The 25,528-nt window shown below is 40.1% G+C and overlaps 1 protein-coding gene across 2 annotated transcripts in view; it reads right to left on the bottom strand.

Moving 5' to 3' along the window:
• SYNPR (synaptoporin) overlaps positions 1-25,528 on the bottom strand; it is a 323,932-nt gene that overhangs the window by 42,785 nt on the left and 255,619 nt on the right. For both annotated transcript variants that reach the window (XM_084988846.1, XM_084988847.1), the window contains one exon: positions 7,549-7,747. In XM_084988846.1, coding sequence (XP_084844972.1) covers positions 7,549-7,747 — 199 coding nt within the window. The remainder of the gene's footprint in view (positions 1-7,548; positions 7,748-25,528) is intronic.

Below are 25,528 nucleotides of genomic sequence, written 5' to 3'. Positions count from 1 at the left end.
GAAAGATATATTTGGGCCTTTGCCAAGTTTCCACTAGGTCCTGATTTTTCTAACTGAATGAGAAGTTCCCTGGAATGAGAGGAAATCTGACAGATGGGGTTTGGACACATATGGAAGGTGCCGACTCCAACACAGCACAGGACGAGCTCTGGGCTGCAGAACGGTCAAACTCACTCCATAAGCAGTTCATTGCCTTCATTGCAGCTCGTCTCTTTGTTTGACTAGTTAATTGGAGAAACGTAGTACTAAATACGGTAGGAATTAACCCTCGTCTAAACTGTAATTAAGAACCCACTAATCATAAGAAAGCTGGAAAAGAACTGAGAATGTAAAATCTGATCAAATGTGTAGACAGTGTGCTGGGAACTTTTAAAAAGGATTAATTTATTTGCCTTCATCTGTGGTGCTGAGTCTAGAAAAAATGTATTTATTTATTTATGTATTTATTTATTTATTTATTTTGGTCTTTTCTAGGGCTGCACCTGTGGCATATGGAGGTTCCCAGGCTAGGGGTTGAATCAGAGCTGTAGCCACTGGCCTACACCACAGCCACAGCCACGCAGGATCCGAGCCACATCTGCAACCTACACCACAGCCCACAGCAACACCGGATTCTTAACCCACTGAGCGAGGCCAGAAATCGAACCCACAACCTTATGGTTCCTAGTCAGATTTGTTAACCACTGAGCCATGACAGGAACTCCAAAAAATGTTTTTGTTGATGCGAAATATATACTAGTTTAGATGAACAGTTCACTTAAGGTTAGGTCCATGCCTTTTTGTTTTGCCAACACTTCTGGGTTCAAAGAGTGAGGTGATGGAAAATATAGACAGACAGACAGGCACACATGTACACATACACATACACATACACCACCAGCCAGATTCTGACAGATGTCCCTACCATTAACAAGAGACATACTTTGGGGGCGTCAAATGATGTTATTATTATTGTTTTTGGATCAAACATACTATTCGTGGGGCAACACTTCAAAACTAATCTCCTTCATCTATCCTTTCATCAACCACGAGATGCCCTGGAGTTGTCTCTAATACTAGTCCAGCCCACCTGGGGAGGGAGTGCCTTGGCTTCTGGTAGAGGTACGCTTCCTCCTCTAGTTGCCAAAGCCCATCTACCTTTAGCAGGTCTTTTGTAGGAGAGTCATAATTATTAAATAATTTTCCTCACCAGACTGAATGCTTTGACTTCATCCCCACACACATGTTGCTTGACCCACTGAAGAGTCTATTTAAGTGAAATACATCTAGACTTGAAGAATAACTAACATGCTAAGAGAGAGAAGAGAAAGGGAAGAAAAGAGAAAATAAAAGAGGGAAGAGGAGAGAGAGGTCACTCAGCAATTCCAGACTAGCTTGGAGACTATGATTCTGATTTCCATCTCTGATGACAGCCAAGAAAGATGCAGTTGACAGTAAGAACCTGTGGTGGATTCTTTGTGCCTCCAGCTCTGTGCCTGCCTCCTGTTTTCCTCAGCGATGGCTTCAGCCCATCCTTCACAATGGGAGCCTTATTTTTTTGGGGGGGGTTTTAAAAATCCACCTTCCAATCATGTAGTAGAATGGGGTTTTAGGAACAGAAAGGTTCATTGGATGGCTCAACCTGGCAATTATGATCTTAGAAGTAGTTCTGAATCAAGCTTGATCCTATTGGACGTGGGGGAGAAGAACATTCCTGGCATTGGGGGGCTGGAGAAAGGAGAATGGTGAGTGCTGCAGGCAATGAAAGGGAGGTGCCTGCAACTCCCCTTCATGGGGGCAAAGGTCCTACCCAGTAATGGGCAGAAGAATAATGAAAATGAAGGACAGTGACAGTGCGACAGTTAGATTCCATCAACTGATTTCTTACTGGAGTGACTGTCCCTCTGCAGAGCACTATACATAGTGCATTAACTCTTCCTTATCTTACAGCAGCTCTGGGACTTGTGTATTATTATTAGCTTCATTTTATAAATAAAGTAACAGGCTTCCAACTGTAAAATAATAGATCATTCAGGGAGATTAAAATCCAGGGCTTCAGAGTCTAGCCACTATTCTCAAGATCCCTGGCCTCAGAGTTTGAGTCCTCATTTTGCCATTGACTTCTCTGACCATGGGCAAGGTTCCTCATCTCCAGGAGCTCATTTTCCAGTGCCTGGTGCTCAACAGAGAGGCGTTAAAGTGAATCTGCAGAATGAAGCTGATTGTAATTGCTCTACTTCCCTCTCAGGATTGTTTTGAGGGAGGATAGCAAATATGAAAATATTAGGAATGCACTGGGCGCAAAACAAATGTGAGCCACGGTACCACCACGTGTGTGCGATGGGTAAATATTTCTAGTCTCACAAACTGCCTTTGGTTAGCCTGGTCTTCTTTATCAGAAAAGAAGAGTTTGAATAACACAGCCCCTTCCTTTCCCACAAAATCTTAAGGTGGATATTGATTCTCCTTACTATTTAGAGTAGTTACTTTAAACCAAACCCCTTGTGATAAGGATTCACCAAAATGTGGGATGGTGTTTATTAGATACTCATTCTTAGAGCACTTTGTCAGCCCCAGTAAGATAGGTTATTTTTTTAACCTACTTTATATTAATATAAAAAACCCCAGTAAAGCCTCACAATGTCACTATTTGACATGAGAGCTGAAAATGGTTCAGAACATCCTGTCTCAGAAATCTAGGCGGGAGATTGGCTTTAAAACTGTACTCTAAGGAACATGACAAAATGATATAACCAGAGGTGACATTTCAATTCCACAATCATACACCATTCAGGTGGCCGCTTCTGTTTTCTGAGAATGACATTTATTCATCTGTACAAGAAGGCACTTAGTGTAGTGATGTCAGTAGCTGGCTGATTCCTTTGGCCTGATTTTCTCGCCACTGTGTCATTCAGCATCATTAACAATTATGTTACTTTTAAAGATGTTCAGATTCTCATTTTCACTTAAAGGTGTGTGATCTTGTCAAGCATCTTCAGTAGAGAAAGGTATATTCAAAAATAGCCATTGAAAACTTGGCTCCAGCCTGCCTGAGATTGCTCACAACTGCTTACAAATGTATGGGATTCAGTCCTGGCGATCTCTGATTTATAATAGCCATCGATCTTAGGCATTTTTAAAGCTTGTTTTCTATCACTGACATCCTCCATGTGCAACAGATAAACAGCAGAACCCTCCATCTATCCCAGCATCATAGATGCATAGCAGCCATTCTGTAACTCCAAATGGATTCTGATAGGAAATTAAAAACAATTCCCTATGACAGTTAAATGAGCAGAAAAGTCTAGGGGAAAGTCCTAGAGTTTGCTTTCTCTACATCTAGAGCAAAAAAATAACTGCAGCTGTCCAGCTCCACCCACACCTTTCTTTTTTTCTTTTTTTTTTGTGTGTCTTTTTGCCTTTTATAGGGCTGCTCCTGCAGCATATGGAGGTTCCCAGGCTAGGGATCTAATCAGAGCTGTAGCCACTGGCCTACGCCAGAGCCACAGCAACATGGGATCCGAGCCGCATCTGCAACCTACACCACAGCTCACGGCAATGCCAGATCCTTAACCTGCTGAGCAAGGCCAGGGATCGAACCTGCAACCTCATGGTTCCTAGTTGGATTCGTTAACCACTGAGCCACAATGGGAACTCCGCCACCCACACCTTTCTAAATTTGTAGCACACTGCCTATCAGGATTTTGGACCCTCTCGCATGGTAGTTATATGTGGGCCCTAAACTTGGAGAGACCTGGGTTCAAACCCTACCCTCTGACTCTCTATGATATGACGTGGGTGAATTAATTGGGCGACTTCTCTGAGCTTTCCTTTCCTAATCTATAAATATGAATAATAATACAAGCTAGGGTGATTGTGGGTATTAAACAAACCCCACACAGAGATAAAAACTCAATCAATACCAGTCAGTTGTTATCGCTGTTATCATCAACATCATTACCACCCTCGTCATTTTCCTCCACATTCATCTTCATACGTGATGGTTACTGTCACGTCCTAGAGGATGACAGAGAGTTCCCAACTACACAATAAAGAAAAAAAATGTGTGTTTTGTGAAAAAGAAGGCAATAACAACAAAAAAAGAATAGATGGGAACAAGACCAGCATAAACAAGCAATGATCGGCGGCCATCTTTCTGAATAAAGAGGATTGGCTTTTTAAAAAAGTATGATTAGGGAGTTCCCGTCACAGCACAGTGGAAATGAATTCGACTAGGAACCATGAGGTTGCGGGTTTGATCCCTGGCCTAGTGGGTTAGGGATCTGGCATTGCCTTGAGCTGTAGGTTGCAGATGCGGCTCAGATTCTGCGTTGCCGTGGCTCTGGCGTAGGCCGGCGGCTACAGCTCTGATTAGATCCCTAGACTGGGAACCTCCATATGCCCCGGGTGTGGACGAAAAGACCAAAAAAAAAAAAAGTATAATTACTGTTAACATAGTATTTGAAGGTTTTCTTAGGTATGGCCCAACTTTTTGAGATCTTGCTCACACTATGGATTTGCTTTACCCTGCTAACTCACAGTTAAAGGGGGGTTTTCGAGCCCACCCCTCCTTGCCCACTCAAGGCCCCTTTCACAGTGAGATGAGAACTGGGAGGGTTGCCACCAGCTGACACGGCATTGTGCTGATCCTGTACCTTCATTCTGTGATTTTTAGGATTCAGCTCACTTTTAAATTAACTTTCATCTGCTAAGCAATGAGCACAACAGTTTTTTAATATCATTGAAGTTTCACCAAGGAGCCTTTCCTTTTTTTATTACTAGAATTATCTCCCCACTCCTCCCTTTCTCCCACAATAATAAAACAAAACCTATCCAATGTAGTACACAATTCAGGATTTCATTATATCCTGCTTGATGGGAAAGACTATTTACACAGAGATGAAATAGGATGGCTTCACAAGATTACTTTGTATGAGGAAAATGTAGTTTTATATAACAAAATGTAAAAAAAAAATCTTTTACCACTTTATGGGCAAACTAGCTGAGTCAACTTCTCTCTGGAAGTCAGAGTATTTCCTCAGACTTTAGAATTTGAGAGAGTGTCGAAATGTATCCAGAAATGGATGCATGCATGTTGGTTTCATGGCACACACATATGTATGTGCATGCACACACACTCACACACACACACACCAATCTCTTTGGTGTATCTATCTGCTCATCAAGGGAAGAATGAACCCAAAGTAGGTGACTCTGTTAAAGATTTTTTATTTATTTATTTATTTATTTATTTATTTTGTGTCTTTTGTCCTTTTCTAGGACTACACCCATGGCACATGTATGCTCCCAGGCCAGGGATCCAATCAGAGCTATAGTTGCCAGCCTACACCACAGCCACAGCAATGCCAGGTCCAAGCCATGTCTGCAACCTACACCACAGCTCATGGCAACGCTGGATCCCCAACCCACTAAGCGAGGCCAGAGATCGAACCAGCAACCTCATGGTTCCTGGTCAGATTTGTTTCCACTGAGCCATGATGGGAACTCCTAAAGACTTTTTAAAACCATTAAGACTAGTAGCTCCAATTTGGGAAGAAAAAAAATAGACATCTTCCAAAGGTTCAAATACTGCTGATTTATTCTTTTTCCACAATAACATGCTGAAGTGCTACAAACTGATCTTTTTCCAGTGCCTTCAAACTTTATCATGATGTTTAACAAATAGGGATTTTTCTCAGTTACTCTTCAAAACATGTTCCTTTCAAGGCTCCGGCTCCTATTATACACAGATTAGAAATCTGTAAAATTAATTTCACTCACACATTTCCTAAAATAATTTGTAAAAACTATTCCCACTTGCATAAAGTGGACATCTAATTTTGTTTTTATTGAAACTTAAAACAGTTGTAAAGAATGTAAGTTCTGGCATAAGTATTGGTACCTAAAAATATAGCTCACTGGTCCATTTTTAGATGGATCCAATGAAATCATTATGTGATACTCTCTATTATCCATTTAGAAATCGTTCAATAAATTCCTCTCTAACAGTTGATACTTTACATGTTCCTTTTGTTGTCTTTAAACCTGTATTTCCATTATACTTCCACCATTGAATTATAGCCTCATATAACACTTTTTATACTGGAAAGCATTTTATTGATCACCCTATTATATTTCTTTGCAACACAAATATGCATATCAATTTAAATTACTTTTAAATTACCCATGACCATAATGCTTTAAGTATCAAAAATTTATTTTGGGTTGGGTAATCATTACAAATATTATTCATGCATAATTTTCTAAAACAACATAAATGTATTATAAATGCCAAAAATTATTAAATTTAAAAAGTAACCTTTTTATTAGAAATTGGGACTGTTTTTCTTCAACCGGTTTATGTATTTTTGAGGGACAAATATTATTTACTTTCAAAATGGGACATGATTCAGCATAAATTCTATTTTCATTTTTTGTTTTACAAATGTGTTGAGAAGGCTTGCTTCCATAAATGAAATGAGAATACATGGATGTTTGTTATAGTGATGTCATTAATTTCTCTGAATTCTTTCTGAGTAACATGTCCCGGACCACATAGTGATCTGTCATCAAAAACTATTTTTTAAATGATCTATCAGCTGACCAGTAGATTAGGACTTTCTATTTTATTGAAAGAAAAGAAGTGGAAACCTCCTTACATGCAAAAGGATACATTACCCAGGCATTTGAATCACTCTCTTTGGTCAGTATCAACACTGATATTTCAAATGGTCCTTTTTCAGTGTCTCAAAGGTTTTGCATCCTAGCAATGTATCATGTAGTAATATTTGGGATGGAAAAGTATGAGGCTTTTCTTTTATGAGGTGGGGCTAGGTGACTAAGAAAGAAGCAGAAAGATATTTTCAGATGTAGGACATTCTCAGTAAGCTACATTTTAGTCAAAGGTACATATGAAGGCTGATTAATTTAAAATTATTTCCTTAAAATTATCCACACCCAAGCAGCCCTCTGGAGCGGATGTCTCCTAGGTGTATGTGTGTCCTTATTTGGACATATTAAGCTAGATGGGTTTTACCGAGTGAGTCTATGAACTACTGTGTAAGAAAAAAAAAGCGAGGGAGGGTTGGTAGTGGGGAGAGGGGGTGGGGAACAGACTGTGATTCAGAGATTGACACTTCTGTCTTCAGACTTAGCCATTCTATGACCAGTCTATCATATGCTAAAGGAATAACATGTTTCAAATAAGCACAAGTCACATTGTCTAAATAACCAGCAAGAAAAAAATGGTGGAAAAACTCCATAATACAGGAATTATAAATAAATCTGCAGCAAGCCTCAGTACTAGTATTTCCTTGATCTCATGAGATTTCCAACCCTTTATTTCAGAGGAGTTCCTAGCAACTCTTACAATACTTCTCCAGTGCGGGGGCACAAAAGAATGACAGGCGTCATGTTTTCATTTTAGATCTAAGAGATGTGGATGATAAAGAATGTGACTGCCTTTCAAATACCTGCCTTGAAGGCTTAGGTAACTCCACAGCCCTCTAAGCACTGGAAAAAGAAATGAGAAGGGATAGAAAAAGTTACTGCATAAAGCAAACCACTTACGATGAGTGGACCCCGGTTGTTTTCTCGATACTTGTTCTGAAAGAAAATGTAAACGACAGTGGCAGCCAAGGAGTAGAGGAAGGCGAAGACAGCGACAGTGACGAAGAACTCAGCTGAAGATGAGGAGTCACCAATCAGGGCCACCTTCTGCCGCTCCTTCCCCTCGCAGGTGGGCACCTCAAACGTCACCTGGTGTAACCTAGGGTACCAGAAAAGAGATTCTTTAAAATGCTACAGAGAGAAAACTAGATGCCACAAGCAAGATGTGACTTGGGATCTTCATGGCAAGCCTTTGTGACAGGTTCATTAAAGAAATTAGAGAGATTGTAGATGGAATCATGCAAGTAGATGCTGCAGACATCATTCCACTGGGTTTTGCAAGAGTGCAAGAGCTAGTCACTTTAAAGAGAGGGGAGGAAGGACAGGGTCGGGGCCTGAAATGATGACAGATTAGACCATGACATCCTCTGGTACTTTCTCACTGTACTTGGACTCACAGCCTTAACTCCTAAACATGACCCACCAGTCTTACATCAGCTCCTGGCTTAGGGTCTTTTCACTGGGTATTTCCTTCTCCTCAATCACTCTGTCCCCTGACATTGCCCATGGCTGGTTCCTTTGTGGCATTCAGATGACAGCTCCAACATCATTGCCTGGAAGAGTCTTTTCCTGACCATTAATCTAAAATAGCTCCTTTCCCTTGGACATTTCTATCATATCACCTTATTCAGTGTCATTCACAGCACCCATCACCAGCCACACTGCCTTGGAAACGTATTTAATTATCGTTTTTTTTTTTTTTTCCCCTGTCTCCACTTGATTTGGGATCTTGATTTTCTTCTTCCCTGTAAATCTTGAATGCCTGACACTTGTTAGGTACTCAGAAAACAGGACTTGGATAAGTAGATGAACATTCTTGATTCTGTAAGATGACTGATAGGCCCTGGTTTGATCAAACTGTTAGAATTTCTATTTTACAGAATAAGTTCTATCAAGACAGCACCCAGCCCTAATATATTACTTAAGAGAAAGAAAAATATGATTTTGGAGGGCAGTACTTTCTGCTTAATAAATGACTCCAAAGGAAGATATGTGATATCCAGTATAATAGCTCATAGTGTGAACTGGGTGGTGATCTGTATTTCATTATAGGAGCCAAAATTCTGCTTCAAAAATGACTGAACTATTCTTTGAGTATTAGAGAGGCACTCAGAAATAGACATGAAGAAGGCTTAGAGATATCAGTAAAGGGCCACCTGATCTATAAAAGTAACAATGACGATAAAGCCACTGATGAATCTTATACATTGCAATTTATGCCTCAGAAGTATTTTTCTTACTAAGCAAGGCTTAATTTCTTTAAAACAGATTTGTTGTGGATGTTCTCTTACAATTTAAATAATAATGTAATGATAAAATAGTAATACCAATAGTAACTGACCGTGGAGCATTTATATGCCCAATATTGTGTTTTATATGAATTATTTCATTTAATGCTAACAGGTACTTTATTGCCCCTCCCCCCCCACACACACAGGAAGAAAAAGGCTTAGAAAAGATGAAGTAATTTGCTCTAAACCACATAGCTAGTGAACAGGGCCAGAAAGTTTTTAACTTCTGCTTTAATCTGTTTCTATTAAATGAGAATATTAACTAGGATACATTTTTTTAAAAAAGTGGAGTCCATAGACAGCTAGCATCATAACTATGGGATTTGATAAAAGTGTATATGCCAGGCCCTATTCCACACCTACTGCATTGAAATCTCTAGGGGTGTAGCCTAGTTGACAGCCAAAGCAGGAAAGTTCAGTCCCTCTAAGTCCTTTCTAAGAAAACTATTCTTTTTCATTTACTGCTTGACTTGAGAAAACTGTTTATATAGTCCACTTGATTTTGCTTGTGTATACTGAGCCTCTTCCTGTTCCTTGTCAACCAGAAAAGTGTACAGTTTCAGTAAAATTCAGGGAAATATAAGCCTTCATCATGATTATACTGCAGATACATTAAAGTATTTCTTAATATTTTAGTCTGTGGGAATGCTGAAAAATGATATAGAGTAAAAAGGTAATTATGCCAATTATTCTGACATAGGTGATTTTTAAATAATCTACCAATTTTTCTCACTATTTTGTAATTCATCCTCCATTCAACACATGTTTAACAAGAAGCTCTATGCTTCACATGATGGCTAGGTTCTGGGGATAAAGGGAATAAAGAGAGATGAGCTGGTCTCTGCCCATGCTCAACTTTCCCAAGTTTAGAGGGAAAAGACAGGTGTTCTGAGAGGAGCCTGAGGCTAGTCTTGGGGTTGGGGTGGTCAAGGTAAGATTCCTTGTGGAAGTGATTTTTGTAGCTGCAGTTGGAAAAATGAATAGAAATTATCTCGATCAAAAGTTAAGAAAAAAGGCACAATGAAATACAACTTGACACTCACTAGTACGGCTATAACCAAAAATATCACCAGATTGGAATAACAAGAGTTAATGAGATTAGATTACAATAATGAAATGGGCTTGGGATGGTAAGTTCCAATTAGAAAGATGAGAATTTTCATGCATTGTTGGTGGAAATGTAAAATGGTGCAGTCACTTTGAAAAATAGTCTGGTAGTTCTTTAAGTGGTTGAATATAGACGTATCATATGATCCAGCAGTTGCACTCCTAATACCTATCTAAGAGAAGTGATAACATTCGTCTGCACAAAAACTTGTACTAGAAATAGCCCCAAAGTGGAAATAACCCAAATGTGTGTCAGGTGAAGAATGGATACATAAAATGTGGTACATCCAGCGGATGGGATATTATTTGTGAATTTGAAGGAATGAAGTACTGATCCATGTTACAGTGTAGATGACCCTTGAAAATATTATGCCAAGTGAAAGAAGCCCATTATAAAGGACCACACATTGTATGATTCCATGTATATGAAATGTTCAGACTAGGCAAATTTATGGAGACAAAAAGAGGTTGGGGATGATGGCTAAGTGGTATAGGATTTCTTTTGAGGGCAACGAAAATGTTCTAGAACTGATCATGGGGATGGATGTACACTGTGAATATATTAAAAGCCATTCAATAGAATATTTTAAATGAATGAATTGTAGAGTATGTGAATTACATTTCAATAAATCTGTTAAATAGGTATGAAAGAGCATGTATCAAGATCCTGCATAGGCAAGGAGCACAGCACATGGGAAACAAAGAAATATGGCATGGGAACTGGAATAAGGCAGCAAAGGGGATGAGTGATATAGGATGAGATGAAGTAGCCAGAGACCGTCACTGCTGGATCCTGTAGGTCAGGTTATAGACCTGGGTCTTTATTTTTTTAATTTTTTCCTAGTGATGACAACTTTTAGGATGTACTCTCTTAACAACTTTCCCTTTTTTTGGTTCTTATTTTTACTTTATTTTTTAAAAATTAAAGTGTAGTTGATTTGCAGTGTTGTGTAAATCTCTGCTGTACAGCAAAGTGAGCTAGGCATACATACCTATATACATTCTTTTTCTCATGCTATCTTCCATCATGTTCTATCCCCAGAAATTGGGGGATACAGTAGTGCTATACAGTAGGGTCTCATTGCTTATCCATTCTAAACGTAATAGTTTGCATCTACTAACCCCAAACTCCCCATCCATCCCATTTCCCTCTCCTTCTGTTTTGTGAACAGGTCCATTTGTGCCATATTTTAGATTCCACGGATAAGTGATATCATATGGTGTTTGTCTTTCTCTTTCTGACTTGTTTCACTTAGTGTGAGAATCTCTAGTTGCATCCATGTAAGTATGTTATGTTTATCATGGCATACATTACATCCCTAGAACTTATTATTCTTGTAACTGAGCATTTGTACCTCTTTGAATGTCTTCATCCAACTCCCCCAACCCCAGTAATCACAAATCTGATCTTTTTTCTCAGAGTTTGTTTCAAGTAAAATTGACCTACAACATTACATTAGTTCCTATTGCATGATACAATGATTTGATATTTCTATGCAGTTCAAAATGATCATCACGATAAATGTAGTTAAGACATTACTGTACAAAGATACTGCATAGTTACTGACTATATTCCTCACACTGTACATTTCATACCCGTGACTCACTTATTTTGCAGCTGGAAATTTGGTCTCTTAATCTCCCTAAAGTATTTCTCTCCTCGCCCCACCCTCCTCTCTTCCAGCAATCACCTGATTCTTCTATCTATAATTCTGCTTCTGTTACGTTTGATCATTTCTTTTGTTTTTTAGATTCCACATAAGATATCACAGTATTTGTCTTTCTCTGACTTATTTCACTAAGCACAATATCCTCTAGATTCATACATGTTGCTGAAAATGGCAAGATTTCATTCTTTTTTTATGGCTGATATCCCACTGTATATATAAACCACATCTTTATTCTCTCATCTACTTACGGGCACTTAGGTTGCTTCCGTTTCTTGGCTAGCATGCATAATGATTCAATGAACACAGGGGTGCATATATCTTTTCTACTTAATTTGTTTGTTTTCTTTGGGATAAATAGTGAGAGTGGATCTTTATCTGATTACATAGACTGCAAAGATATCTCTTACAATAAACAACATGTAAAACAAAAATACTAGGCAGGGCCACATCACCGGCAACAGCTATTTAGACACAAGTACACCTACTTTCCAGGTGTCATGATCAGCAGTGCTTCCCAAGGCCAGTTCCTTCAGTTAACAAGCACAGACTGGGTCTGTGATTTTTGCATATGCTGAGAGCAGCAGGGAGGGGGAGAACAAAATCATTTTCCTTTATACAATCAGCTGAATAGCAACATTTTCCTCGTTGCTAATTTATTGTATTGATTTACGTAAATGTTAGTAGTGCTTATTGGCACAAGGCAAAAAATAAATCAATAACAAATCTGCTGTGCTTATTAATACCAATGATCTATAGCTTGGAATTTAGCCCTCAGGCTACAAGGGGTAAAATCAGGAGCAAGAGGGGAAAGGGAAGTAAAGCTCTAAGCTGGTGCCTCTTCTGGGGGAGTGAACAGGGAACATTTATAAAGGAAGAGCATGCCAGCTCAAAATGGTTTGAGCATAATAATTCATATCACTGAACAGTTTGAATGCTATGGGATGGTGTCTATTACTAAACATACATGTCTTACCAGGAAGGTTCTTTTAAGGAACGGTTACATATTTATGCATAAATATATGTTATAGTTGGGAGGGAGAGATTTGACAGTCAGCATGTGCCTGGCAGCTAGAATAACTTTGGAAGCAAATATCATTCATTTAGAACCTAAACAAGGGAAAAACTGTTCTGCGCAGATAGAGCATGTCAGCTGGTAGAATCTGGAAGCGATGGGGCCACCTCTGATCTTATGAGGAACTAGTCAGGGAGCAATTGCTGAGCCTGCAAAAGCACCAAATCCAATTTGTTGATTTCCAATGTATAATTCCCTTCTCAGCTGGCCTGACTCAATCAAGGAGTAATTGAATTTCATTGGGTTTTACTACATTGTGTCTATCCACAAAAGACTCCATGTTAGAGTAGGTTTCTCTTTAAAATTTTTTACCAATACTTTTAAATGGTGCTTAAATGTTTCGCTGGTGCTTCAAGTAAACTAAAGAACTGCTAGGCACCCATAGTTTTTAGTTCTGTTTGTAGGGCTTTGAAAAATATTAGGCAAGTGGGTTTTGTTTTTTTTTTTTTGATAAAAACATTTATGACATCAACTGCCAACAATTTTCAACTTCCAGGCACTGTGCTAGCTTCTTTACTAACTTTAATATTCATAGTAACTTTCTAAGGTAGGCACTGGAGCTTTCACCATTATCCAGATGAAGAAACTGGGACCTGAGGTGGGTAATGAGCTTGCTAGAGGTCACGTGGATAGTGGAGGGCAGAGGTGAGTCCTGAGTGCAAGCCACTTCAGAGGAACCATACCAGTAACTATGGCAATTCCTGCTTCTCTGCTTCAAAAGTTACAGCATCCCTAGATTTCCAGGTGAATGCTTGTATAAAGAAGAGTAAGTCAGCTTTCCCATGCCATCTAAGCTAATGGTTGACTGATAGTTTACACTGAATAATAGTCTAAGCCAACATTCATTCTGCTTTTACCTTAAAGCACATGAATGAGACACTGGACAAGGTACCCTGCAAAGAGAGATCTCAATCATCTCAATCTCTTTAGATCAACCAATGGGAAGTCATTAAAATCTTCCTTTTTTTCCAAAATTTGTCCTGGGTTATTCTAACATTTGCTTTAGAAACAAGCAGAGAGCAAATGAACCTGACTGCCTCAACTACTGAAATTGTGATCTGTGATCATCCTAGTGTCCATGGTTCTTTTTTTTTTGGCTATGTTTGCAGCATGTGGGAGTTCCTGGGCCAAGGACTGAACCCACACCACAACAGTGACAACGTCGGATCCTTAACCTGCTGAGCCCCCAGGGAACTCTGTGTCGTGGTTCTTTATGGAATGGGAGTAAGGAGAGTACAGATTTATGTTCAGGTAGCACTGTACCATAACAAGCATCTGGGAATAAGACTTTTGAAATGGTTGACAGTATCTCTCCCCACATGTGGAAGAAAAAGAAACTAAAGCTCCTAACAATATTCAGAACAAGACAGTAATGACATGTCCCAAGGGTGGTGATCCCACCCAGGAGTAAATGTGGGAAGCATGAAGGGTGTTGGGGAGCAAGCTGCTGTTGCTGAATTTCTGACAGCCAGGGTTATAGAGGGCATCTGCCAAATCATTTTTTGTCACCTGGCCATTTTCCTAGGCCCTGTTTCAATCCTTCTCACCAGCTGATAGACACTTGAATCCTCTTATTCCATTTCTCTCTCTCTCCAATAGTAAATCCTGGCATTTGCTTTTATTTATTCATTTTTTTACTTTATTATTTAAAAAAATTGCAATCAGTTGTTATTCCCCCAATATGCTTTTTTTCTACTGTACAGCATGCTGACCCAGTTACACATACATGTATACATTCTTTTTTCTCACATTATCATGCTCCATCATAAGAGACTAGACATAGTTCCCAGTGCTACACAGCAGGATCTCATTGCTAATCCATTCCAAAGGCAATAGTTTGCATCTATTAACCTCAAGCTCCCAATCCATGTCACTCCCTTCCCCTCCCCTTTGGCAACCACAATTCTGTTCTCCAAGTCCATGATTTTCTTTTCTGTGGCAAGGTTCATTTGTGCCTTATATTAGATTCCAGATATAAGTGATATCATATGGTATTTGTCTTTCTCTTTCTGACTTACTTCATTTAGTATGTGAGTCTCTAGTTCCTTTCATTGGCTAGTCATGTGTGTGTGTGTATAACAAGTGCCTTTCCATGTGCATTTACACACTCACACACACACTCCTACTTGCTTTGCTCAGCCTGTATGATTCACATCATAGATCACAATAAGATCCGGGGAGCTTAAGCACACTTTGACACACTACCTCTCATTGTTTTCTCCCCAGCAACCTTTTCCATTTTACAGATGAGGAGGTTGAAGCTCAGCCACTGAAAGAATCATCAAAGGTCACACAGTTGGCAGAGAAAAGATGCAATCTCCGCTAAACTTTCAAGTCCTTCTTTCACTCAAGAGACGTTTATGGAACACTGTGTGCCAGTCATTAGAGAAGCCAAGATGGGAAGGTGATGGGCTGTGAAGAATTCAGGTGGAGATTATCCAGGAGGCTGAAAAGGACAGGTCCTCTCTGACGTCACTTGCCCTGATTTTCTTACTGAACCCAAAGCATGGCATTTGGTAATGCTATTTAAGATGGTGCCAGTGCTTTGCCCTCTTCTACCACTAGATGCCAATCACCAAATGACATCTTTACTGAGCACATACTAAGCCAGGCACCATGCCAGCAGCTTTCACATATTATCTCACTTGAACCTCCAAACTTGATAAAGTGGGTACTATTCCCCTTATTTTAGCAGCAAGGGAGGTCAGGAGCAGAGCAGTAATGCAACTTATGGAAGCAAGAGCCCTGAAACTGTCTATCTGATACCAAAGCTTTTACTCCTAAACTGTCATGTGAAAAAAATATAATACTATTCATTGCTTTTATCACTCACTTTTTTACTGACTTTCTATACCACAGTTTCCTTTTCTAAGGGCCCTTTGGCAGCCAGCTCATTCTCATGTTCTCTCTCCTCTTCCCTCTCTCTCTCCTCTTTCTCCTTTCTCTCTCTCCCCACTTCCAGTTGTTTCTCAACAGAAGAATTGTCACAAGATGAAAGCATGGGGTCTGGGATTACTTATTCCACACTCCTCAGGCATCTGAGTGATTTCAAACCCCTTCTTTCTTTTCTTCTTTATCTAGGGATGTACCTGTGGCATATGGAAGTTCCCAGGCTAGGGACTGAATCAGAGCTGTAGTTGCTGGCCTACATCACAGCTACAGAAAGGCAGGATCCACGTCTGCAACCTACACCACAGTTCACAGCAGATCCTTAACCCACTGATCAAGGTCAGGAATGGAACCCTCATCCTCACGGATCCTAGTGGGGTTCGTTACCACTGAGACATGCCGGGAGCTCCCTCACACTCTTTCTAAAGACTAACACACTGATGAGAGCAAGGTTTTCCCTTATCCTTCCAGCACCTCCTAAAGCATGTTTCTATGCTGTGCTCAAAGTCTGGAGAGTGTCTGACTTCACAGAGCCTTAGTTACAGAACCTATCTGGGGGTGGAAAAGGCAGAGGATGGGGACAAGGTGGGGACTGAGGACAGTCTTGAGAGATACCCCATCTGCAGCGAGAACTGAGAGAAGCTTCAGCATCCACCCTCAGGTTGCTGAAGCTGGACACAGGTTTGAAGTTCTCATCTTGCAAAGGAGACTGGAAGGAGTGTGTCTGGAATGCCTCTGTTAATAAAAAGGGTCATTGCTAGGCTCTAGCTAACATCAAAAAAAAAAAAAGCAGAAATAGAAAACAATCTCGTTGAAAACATCCTTTTAGAAGCACCTCAGGGATTGTAATGATGTTTGTTCCCATGAAGGTCAGTGGACCTGGTGATTCTTCCCACACTCATGTCTGCTAGACCTAAGAGCTGATTTCTAGCTTCCTTATCTCGAGGTAAATGGCATTGTTTAGGCAGCCAGAATTGTTTTCCTAGATATTTTTATCTTAACCTTGGTTGAATCAAAACCACCTTCTCTCTCTTTTTTCCCCTTGTACCTGTGGCATGTGGAAGTTCCTGGGCCAGGGACTGAACCTTCACACAGCAGTGACCCAAGCTGCTGCAGTAACAACGCCAGATCTTTAACCCACTGCACCACAAGAGAACTCCCAGCTTCACCTCCAAGCCTTACAACAATAGCATGTCCTGTATTCACTAAAAATATTTTCTTTTTTTCTTTCCCTAGGGCCACTCCTACAGCATATGGAGATTCCCAAGCTAGGGGTCTAATTGGAGCTGTAGCCACTGACCTACGCCAGAGCCACTGCAACGAGGGATCCAAGCCACGTCTGCGACCTATACCACAGCTCACGGCAACAACAGATCCTTAACCCATTGAGTGAGGCCAGGGATCGAACCCACAACCTCATGGTTCCTAGTTGGATTCGTTAACCACTGTGCCACGACGGGAACTCCTAAAAATATTTTCTTATAAGGAAAAAACCAAAACTAAATGACAGACCAAATCCAGTATGTTTTCTTCTCTTAAACACAAGGGCATTTCTCCCTGATGTGATTATATATTAAATGTATTCAAACTTACTGTCTCCACGGGAGGAACTTTCCATTACTTTTTGTGCTCTTCATTTTACCCTTAGGGAAGATAATTTTTTTTTTTTAAGGAGAGTAATAATAAATATCGGGCAGAGGGACTGAGCTAGACATAGGAAAATGCAATCAAGGTTACTGCAAACAATATTCTTTTTAACACAACTCACTGTGCTTTCATATGCGGATAAGCCTGGAAGATGACTGCCCCTCCTACCTCCAGCACTGTCATCTCCATGAGCCACAAAGATATCTCTCCAAGTTACTTAAAGTGTCTTATGCTAGAAGGATCTTTTCTAATTTCATCTCCCCTCCACAAGTTTGTATTTATAGAGCTGAATATTTCAAAGTAAAAGGGTAGACCTCAAGGTGATTAAAAAGGAAGGGATTAGTGGAAGCCAGGGCATGGCCTGGAGCCAGAATGAAAGAAGAAAAACTCTATGAAACTCTGATAATGACTTGCAGAGAGGCACTGCCATTCTTGTTAGGCTATGATTTATTAATTTTAGTTTCTTCAAATAGAATTTGAGTCATAGGGAACTCAGATTGTCTATACACTGTCACATTAAAATAGATAATGAGGTCATTATCTGTATATTTCAGGGAAAATCTTTTTTTCCCTTCTTGTTTGTCTTTGAACTGTGGTACAGTACTCATGTGAATTATGAAACAAAAAAGTCCCATTTTTTTTTTCAACATGTGAATGTCCAGACAGCTGCCTATCTCTGTTTGTTTTATTTAGTTAGTATAGAAATGTTTTAGGAATAAATAATTTAAAAGGTTTGACTAAAAGGAGTTTATAACATTCAGAACACACACAAGTTGCATGGGAGAAGGCAGCAGAAATCTGGCTGAGGTGACCTCTTATTTAGAATTTAGGCCAAATTGATTTGATTCATTAAACACTCAAAACATGCTACATATAAAAAGTCAATTGATACGGAAATGTTTACAAGAGAGAAACAGAAGTTTCCTCACAATTTCAACCCCTGTGTTAACAACTTCAAAAACGAAAATCAAACAGGGTCTTAAATCTGCTATTTATTACCTAAAAATAGGACCAGTAAATACCTTTTTTTAAGGAAGACCTACTTTCTCCTTCTTAACAGTCACATAATATACCTACAGGATATATGAATTATCATACTGTGTAGAATATCCTGTATTAGTACACACTGCTCAATAATTTTCTTTTTTTGTTAACCCTTTATTTTTAATTTTTGTCTTTTTAGGGCCACCCCCATGGCATACGGAGGTTCTCAGGCTAGGGGTTGAATTGGAGCTGTAGCTGCCGGCCTCCACCACAGCCACAGCAACATGGGATCCTAGCTGCATCTGCAACCTATACCAGAGCTCACACCAACGCCGGATCCTTAACCCACTGAGCGAGGCCAAGGATGGAACCTGAGTCCTCACAGATACTAGTCAGATTTGCTTCTGCTGAGCCACAATGGGAACTTCACATTGCACAATAATTTCCTTAATGGTCCCCTAGTAGTGGACATTTTGATTGTTTCCCATCTTTAACTGTTAAAACAGTGCCTAGAACATGTATCTCTGGATAGCTGTATAACTTTGGATAAATTTTTAGAAGAAGGACTACTGGGGAAAGGAGTGTATTATTCAGTGTTCTCCAGGGAAACAGAACTAACAGGATACATATTTTAAGGAATTTAAGGAATCTATGTTAAGGAAATGATTTGATTCATTAACAGTCAGAATATGCTACATATTCATGTTCATGAGATTTGGGGTCTGGCAAGTTTGAAATTCAAAGGGCAAGCCAGCAAGCTGGAGAGTCTGGTAAAAGCTGCTGTTACAGACTTGAGTCCAAAGCCTGGAAAACCATAATTTCTATGTTGCGATGTAAAGGCAATTCCTGTTTTCTTTTAACAAGAAACCTCAGTTTTTGCTCATCAGACCTTCAGCTGACTGGTTGGAGCCCACCCACATTATGAGATAATATAATACATGGCATTGATGGCAGTGCTTGCATATAACGTGCAATTACAGTTACTATTATTAGGTGAATTGCAAATACTTTCCAACATTCAAAATTCAAGGTGCAAGTCTAATTACTAAAGTTGATTTTTTAAATCCAAATGCTTTCAAAATGCAGAATTGTAAGACTTGGAAATGTGGCGTGTTCTATTTCTATAGTGCTCTGTCAAAAAGGCACCCTATCAAGCAGTTATTTGGTCATTTTCTGCTGTTGCTTGCTGTTATTTCATTCTTCACATGATAACTGACCTTGCTGAATGTTCAGGATAGGGAAACTAACAGAACCCTTGTTGGGTAGGAAATTCAATATATCTCCCAGATTATAATAAAATAGGCAGAAATGTATATACATATAGAACAAAATGCAATCTCCTTTAAACCACTGAAAAGTTATTGCCTTGTCAAGTGACTATGGAATTATAAATTTCCAGTTCTTCAGTGGTTAATATTACCATAAATACACAAATTCTTTCTCTAAAAAAAAAGTCTAAGGCACAAGTAAACACTGTTCATCTTAGTTAACTAAACACAGTTTATTCAACATATTTATCAGCTTGGGATGGAAAAAATGCTCTTTATTGTCAGCAAGTATAATGTCACCCATGTTTCCAATGCTTTGCCAGCAACAGGGGATTAGTCATACTTTTTTCTAATTTGGAAGATGACATGTAAGAATTCATTTTCTGCACAGTGACCAGAAATTGCTTAAAAACAGAAATCAGAACATGTTACTCCCCTGCATAAAACTCCCCACCCCAAGGTTTCCCCTTACACTCAGGGTCATATCCAACTGCCCCCCCCCACCCCCGCCACCAACTCCTGCCACCATCACGGCCTCTGAGGGCCAACACCGTCTAATGTAGATCTTGCCCATTTGTTTGCTATCATCAAGCCCTCTTGCTACTTTCTCTTCCCAGGATCCAATTCCCCGCCCCCCACCCACTGGGGCCTCTGAACCGGCCTCCTCCGTGTTGTCCACAGTCAGCTCCATCTCTTCGTCTGGGTCTCCGCAATGCAAATGTTACTGCCTCTGAGAGGCCTCCACTGACCACCTAGTCTAAGATGCATGTCCCAGTCCTAGTTATTCTCTAACACATTAACCCATTACACTGCTGTAATTTATTTTGCTTATTTCTCTACTGCCTGTTGGAAGTTGCCCTGTTTATTTGTGAACATACGCTTTGCCTGCTTTCCCGCTAGACTCTAAGCAGCATGAAGGCAGGAATCCTATTTATTTCCGCTGCCTCTCTATTACAAGCACTAGGCCAAATCTGGCTCCTAATAAAGACCCAGTACAAATTTGTTAAATGTCAAGAGGCATTTGTCTGTCTCTTCTTGCACAGTGACACTTTCTTCACCTTGCCTCCCTGACCACATGTGCTACACTTCTCCAGCAGATTAAATAGTTCTTCAGCTATTACCAGGCGTTCAACGAAGCCACTTCCTTATTCACTTGCAGTGAGGAGGCGCTTGGCAAATTTTCAGAATGGTTGATACATGAGAAACTAGTTTGTTAAAAATTAACGGACTGAAAAAGCAATTTGCCAAAGAATCAATTAACCTGAAACTGTCAAGGAGATTTCACCACAGCTGTTTTGCTACCATGAATGAGGTTGAAGATGCTCCTTAATTGGAAGACTGGTAAGAAAAGTGTGTGAGTGTGTGCATGTGAGTGCGTGTGTGCGTGAGAGTGTGTGAGTGTGTGTGTGTGTGTGTGTGCTGGAGTGTGGTGCAGGGCTTGGTGCAGGGCAGATAATACATTGGAAGTATCTTTCACCAAAATTATCTGGGAAATTGGCTCAAGAGAAATGGCTTTCTTGCATTTTTAGCTCTGATGGGAGTGAACCTAGAAACCTTCAGGACCAACTCACACTGACCCTGGAAAAGAATTCTTAGGGACAGACTTGGTTCCTTTGAAGCTAACATTGAGAAGGAGACATTGTCCCTTCACGATGCCCTCGTGCATTCTAGTCTACATATGTGGTTGTGGCCTCAGGCAATCTTTTACTATGTCCAGCTTAATCCCTTCCTGTTTATCCAAGCCAGCCTCCTAAACTTCCGTTTCCAGATAAGTCACCCAAATAAGTCAATGAAAGACCATTTTATACAATGTCTGTCAAGGATTCTGCCAAAAAAATTTGAATTTTTCTTTATTTTCCTTTCTGTCATTTTAGGGCCCCACCTGGGGTATATGGAAGTTTCCAGTCTAGGGGTTAAATTGGAGCTGTAGCCGCCGGCCTGTGCCACAGCCACAGCAATGTGGGATCCTAGTTGCATCTGCAACCTACACCACAGCTCAAAGCAAGGCCAGATCCTTAACCCACTAAGTGAGGCCAAGGATTGAACCCGTGTCCTCATGGTTACTAGTCGGGTTTGTTATCACTGAGCTACAACAAGAACTCTAAGACTTTGAGTTTTTCAATGAGTCCAATGACACCAAACTATCGACTGAAGGATTCAAAGAGATTTGAAAAAGGAAAATAGTATTTAGTCATTGGAAAGATTTCAAACAAAACAAAACAAAACAAAAACCCTTCTACTATTTATTTTTCTTTTTAATTCACAGAATATTTAAATGGAAGAGAACAGAAGCTAAATCTAGCTTCTTCTCCTGATAATTAGAAGTGTCTAAACCATGTGATCATATGCTACAAATAAGTCTTGCAAGTAATTTTATATTCAATATTTTGTGTAACTCCCTGGAAATACTTAATGTTCCTGAAAACTCTAAATCAGAACTCCTCAAACTGTGATTCAAAGACTCCTGAGGATATCTGAAACCCTTCCAGGGGGTGCATGAGATCAAAGCTATTTTCACAATAATACTAAGGTATTGTCATTTTAAATTTCATTCCCTCACAAGTGGAGTTCTCCAGAAGCCACGTGTTGTGAGATATAGCCATTGTTCTGATAGCTAATGGAATGTATATTTGCATACTCTTATATTTTGTACATTTTTTAGTTTTGATTTCTAATATGTAAATCTTGTCTTTTAAATATTCATAGACATAATACACACAAATGAAAAGCTCTGTGGCCCTTAATCATTTCCAAAAATGTAGAGGGGTCTTGGGACTTAATGTTTGAGAATGGCTGCTCTAAATGTTGGTTTTTTTACTTTCCCCCAATTTTTCATTTTTCTTATGCCTTTTTTATTAATGGCTATACCCATGGCATATGGAAATTCCCAGGCCAGGGACTGAATCTGAGTTGCAGCTGTGGCAATGCCAGATCCTTTAACCCACTGTGCTGGGCCAGGGATTGAACTTCTGCAGCCCCGGACTGGACTGCACCTGCAGTTGGATTCTTTTTTTTTTTTTTTTTTTTTTGTCTTTTTGCCATTTCTTGGGCCGCTCCCGTGGCATATGGGAGGTTCCCAGGCTAGGGGTCTAATCAGAGCTGTAGCTGCCAGCCTACTCCAGAGCCACAGCAACGCGGGATCCAAGCCGCGTCTGCGACCTACACCACAGCTCACAGCAATGTAGGATCGTTAACCCACTGAGCAAGGGCAGGGATTGAACCCACAACCCCATGGTTCCTAGTCGGATTCGTTAACCACTGCGCCACGATGGGAACTCCCTGCAGCTGGATTCTTAACCACACAGCAGAAACTCCTCTTATGCTCGTTTCCTTTTTATGCCCATTTTGGATATTCAAATAATATGGGCTTGCATGGCTTGATACTGAATATCTATCATATGTGCATCATCATACAAAGCAAGTTTTTACTGCCATCAGCCAAAGAGTGTGTACCAGCTCCCTTTCCTGGGCAAATACTAGACAGAGTGCTCTCATGTTAGAGCTGTAAATGATACTACCTAAATATTCTCTATCCACCTGACTGCCCATGCCTCATAGAAGGCAGATGCCTTTATCTCAGATTACGAATGAGCCCTGGTCTTTGACATTTTATTTTTCAAGGTCTCTCAGGCTAGAGGGAGGAAAAGAGAGGTCAGACTGAGAGGTTGCATTGTGATGAGCATCACATATAGTCATTACCTCTCCATCCTTCATCTCATCCCTGAAAGGGAGTCACAGACTGAGGCCTTGAGATGGAGACATTTGCAACATGGGAGAAAGAGTTTTTTATCTTAGTATCCCTACATAGTAAACATCTGATGTTCCTGCTTACCTGGCACCTATTCTTCCTATTCCGAACACTCCCTTGATTTTTCAGATTTGAACATCCGATCTAGACCTGGATCAACTGTTGTGTTTCACTCCTTGGACTTAAAGACCTAAGACAGGCAAAACTGATCCTACTACTCCAAAATAATGAGGCCCATAGAAGAAAATATGTGGAGAAAAAGAAAGAAAAAGATTCTAGTTCCCTAGATCTTGGGAATGCTAGATTGTGTCCCTAGCACCCAGCACAGGTCCTGGCACATAGCAGGTACTCAAAAACACTTAGTGATCCAAATGACTTTAATCTAGCTTCTTTACAAAGGACTGGAGCATCCTGGATAAAAACGGGGGCCCATTTAATCCTCTATTGTGAACAGCTACCAATCAAGAAATACCCACTGCCATCTCAAAGGTCTGATAAAATACATTTCTCCTCTCTTCTCTTTACCCTCTCTTTGTGCTACCTTGTATCACTTCTCTAGATTTTTATTTTCATTCTAAGTGCCCTCTTGCGAAGGCAGCTGTGTTAAATCAGGATATGTTCCATGATTCAAAAGCACTCTTCTCTGAAAGTATTTTTAGTTTTGCATTTCTCTGTTTAGTTTCTCTGGGCTCCTAAGTCTTGTGAGAGAAATTCCACTTGTGGCCAACCTATGCCAACATTCAGTCTGGCTATCCAGTCAATGAACAGGAACCAAAGTGGATTAAGAGAGTGAATGAGGAGAGAAAGATTTTTCTAAAAGGAGGATTATAATTAGAAGAATTTTGTACTCAATTGATTTGGCTGCTTCAATCGAAGAAAAATTAGCCTCAAGTTCAGATTTCCATCTGAAATATATGCAATTATTTCAGAATCCCACCTATATAAATATTCAGTAGGTCTGATGATCTGTGATGACTCGGGTCAATAGACAGGACTAGTCCATTCTGATGTCCTGCAGACTGATGAGGCCAGCACACTGTGACTCTGCACCTTTGGTTGGTTGAATTAAATAAGACGACATGTTAAGAAAAGCTTACCCAACCAGATTCCCTTCCTCTATGGGGTTAAAAGGGCTTCTATTGAAAAATTTGGGATAAGATTTATCTCTTGTTTACTATCAAGACTGAGCCTAAGAGCTAAAAACAAAAACAAAAGGCAGGACAAGGATTGTTCATTCCTCCACTCTGCTTGTCTCTGCTTGGCTTTACTCTTTCTCCAGGTGGGCAAGGTGGCACTTTCATACACACATCTCACCAGCTCAGTAGGCCTGATCATCAAAGGCCAATCTCCCTTTCTGCCCCCAGCTCAAAAATCCAAATTAGGCCATGTGTCCATCTCTTGAACAGTCACTGAAGCCAAGAGGCTGGGTGCCCTAATTGGCCAGGCTGCAGTTGATGCCGTGTGCATGTGTGTATGTGTGTGAGTGTGTGTGTAGGGGCTAAGAAGAGATGGAGCAGAACTTCACATGACCTTCATGAATGGATTATTTACTGAAAGAAAGAGTTCTAGTACTAGAAAACAGAAACAACACATATCGACTATATGGGTCTCTTCTCTAGCAGATCTTTTCCGCTTTTTTTTTTTTTTTTTTTTAAATCTCCTTACCACTAAAGGCAAGTATGAAGTAGATGCTCAATACATATTTGCCAAATGAACGAAGAGTTCCATGCAATATTATACATGCCTTACTCCATAATAAGAACCAACTCTGTGTACTCTCCAATGGGGACATTTTGCTGTATTTAATGCCTGTTACAGCCATCTTCCCCCTTCCTCTTTCTCCATCCTTATCCTGCAATAGCTCATTTCTTTTCTGCACTTTCCCACTTAATCTTAATATACTACTCAAGTATATTTCTACCCTGAAGGCTTTCTGAGGACTACATGGCTCACTATTCTCCCACTTTGAGTTACCAGTGCTTCTGTTTCCTGCACCTAGCCCTGCATGAGTGAAGTATTATTTAGGCCCCTAGAGTCAGACAACCTGTGTTCAGATCTCCATTATTTACTTGCCTTGTCACCTTAGCAAATATCTTAGTTTTCTTGTCTGTGGAGGATGCTAATCACAGCATCTACCTTGCAGGGTGGTTACAAAGATTAAATGAGATGATATCTATAACGAGGTTTTTAGCATTGCCTGGTAC

The sequence above is a fragment of the Sus scrofa genome, chromosome 13 (assembly GCF_054392235.1).
Source record: "Sus scrofa isolate SSC_HxYL_T2T_F1_AM1 chromosome 13, Sscrofa_HxYL_maternal_Yorkshire_Landrace_v2.0, whole genome shotgun sequence".
Taxonomy (NCBI): domain Eukaryota; kingdom Metazoa; phylum Chordata; class Mammalia; order Artiodactyla; family Suidae; genus Sus; species Sus scrofa.
The sequence above is the reverse complement of the archived record's forward strand: the minus strand, read 5'-3'. Positions and strand labels throughout refer to the sequence as shown.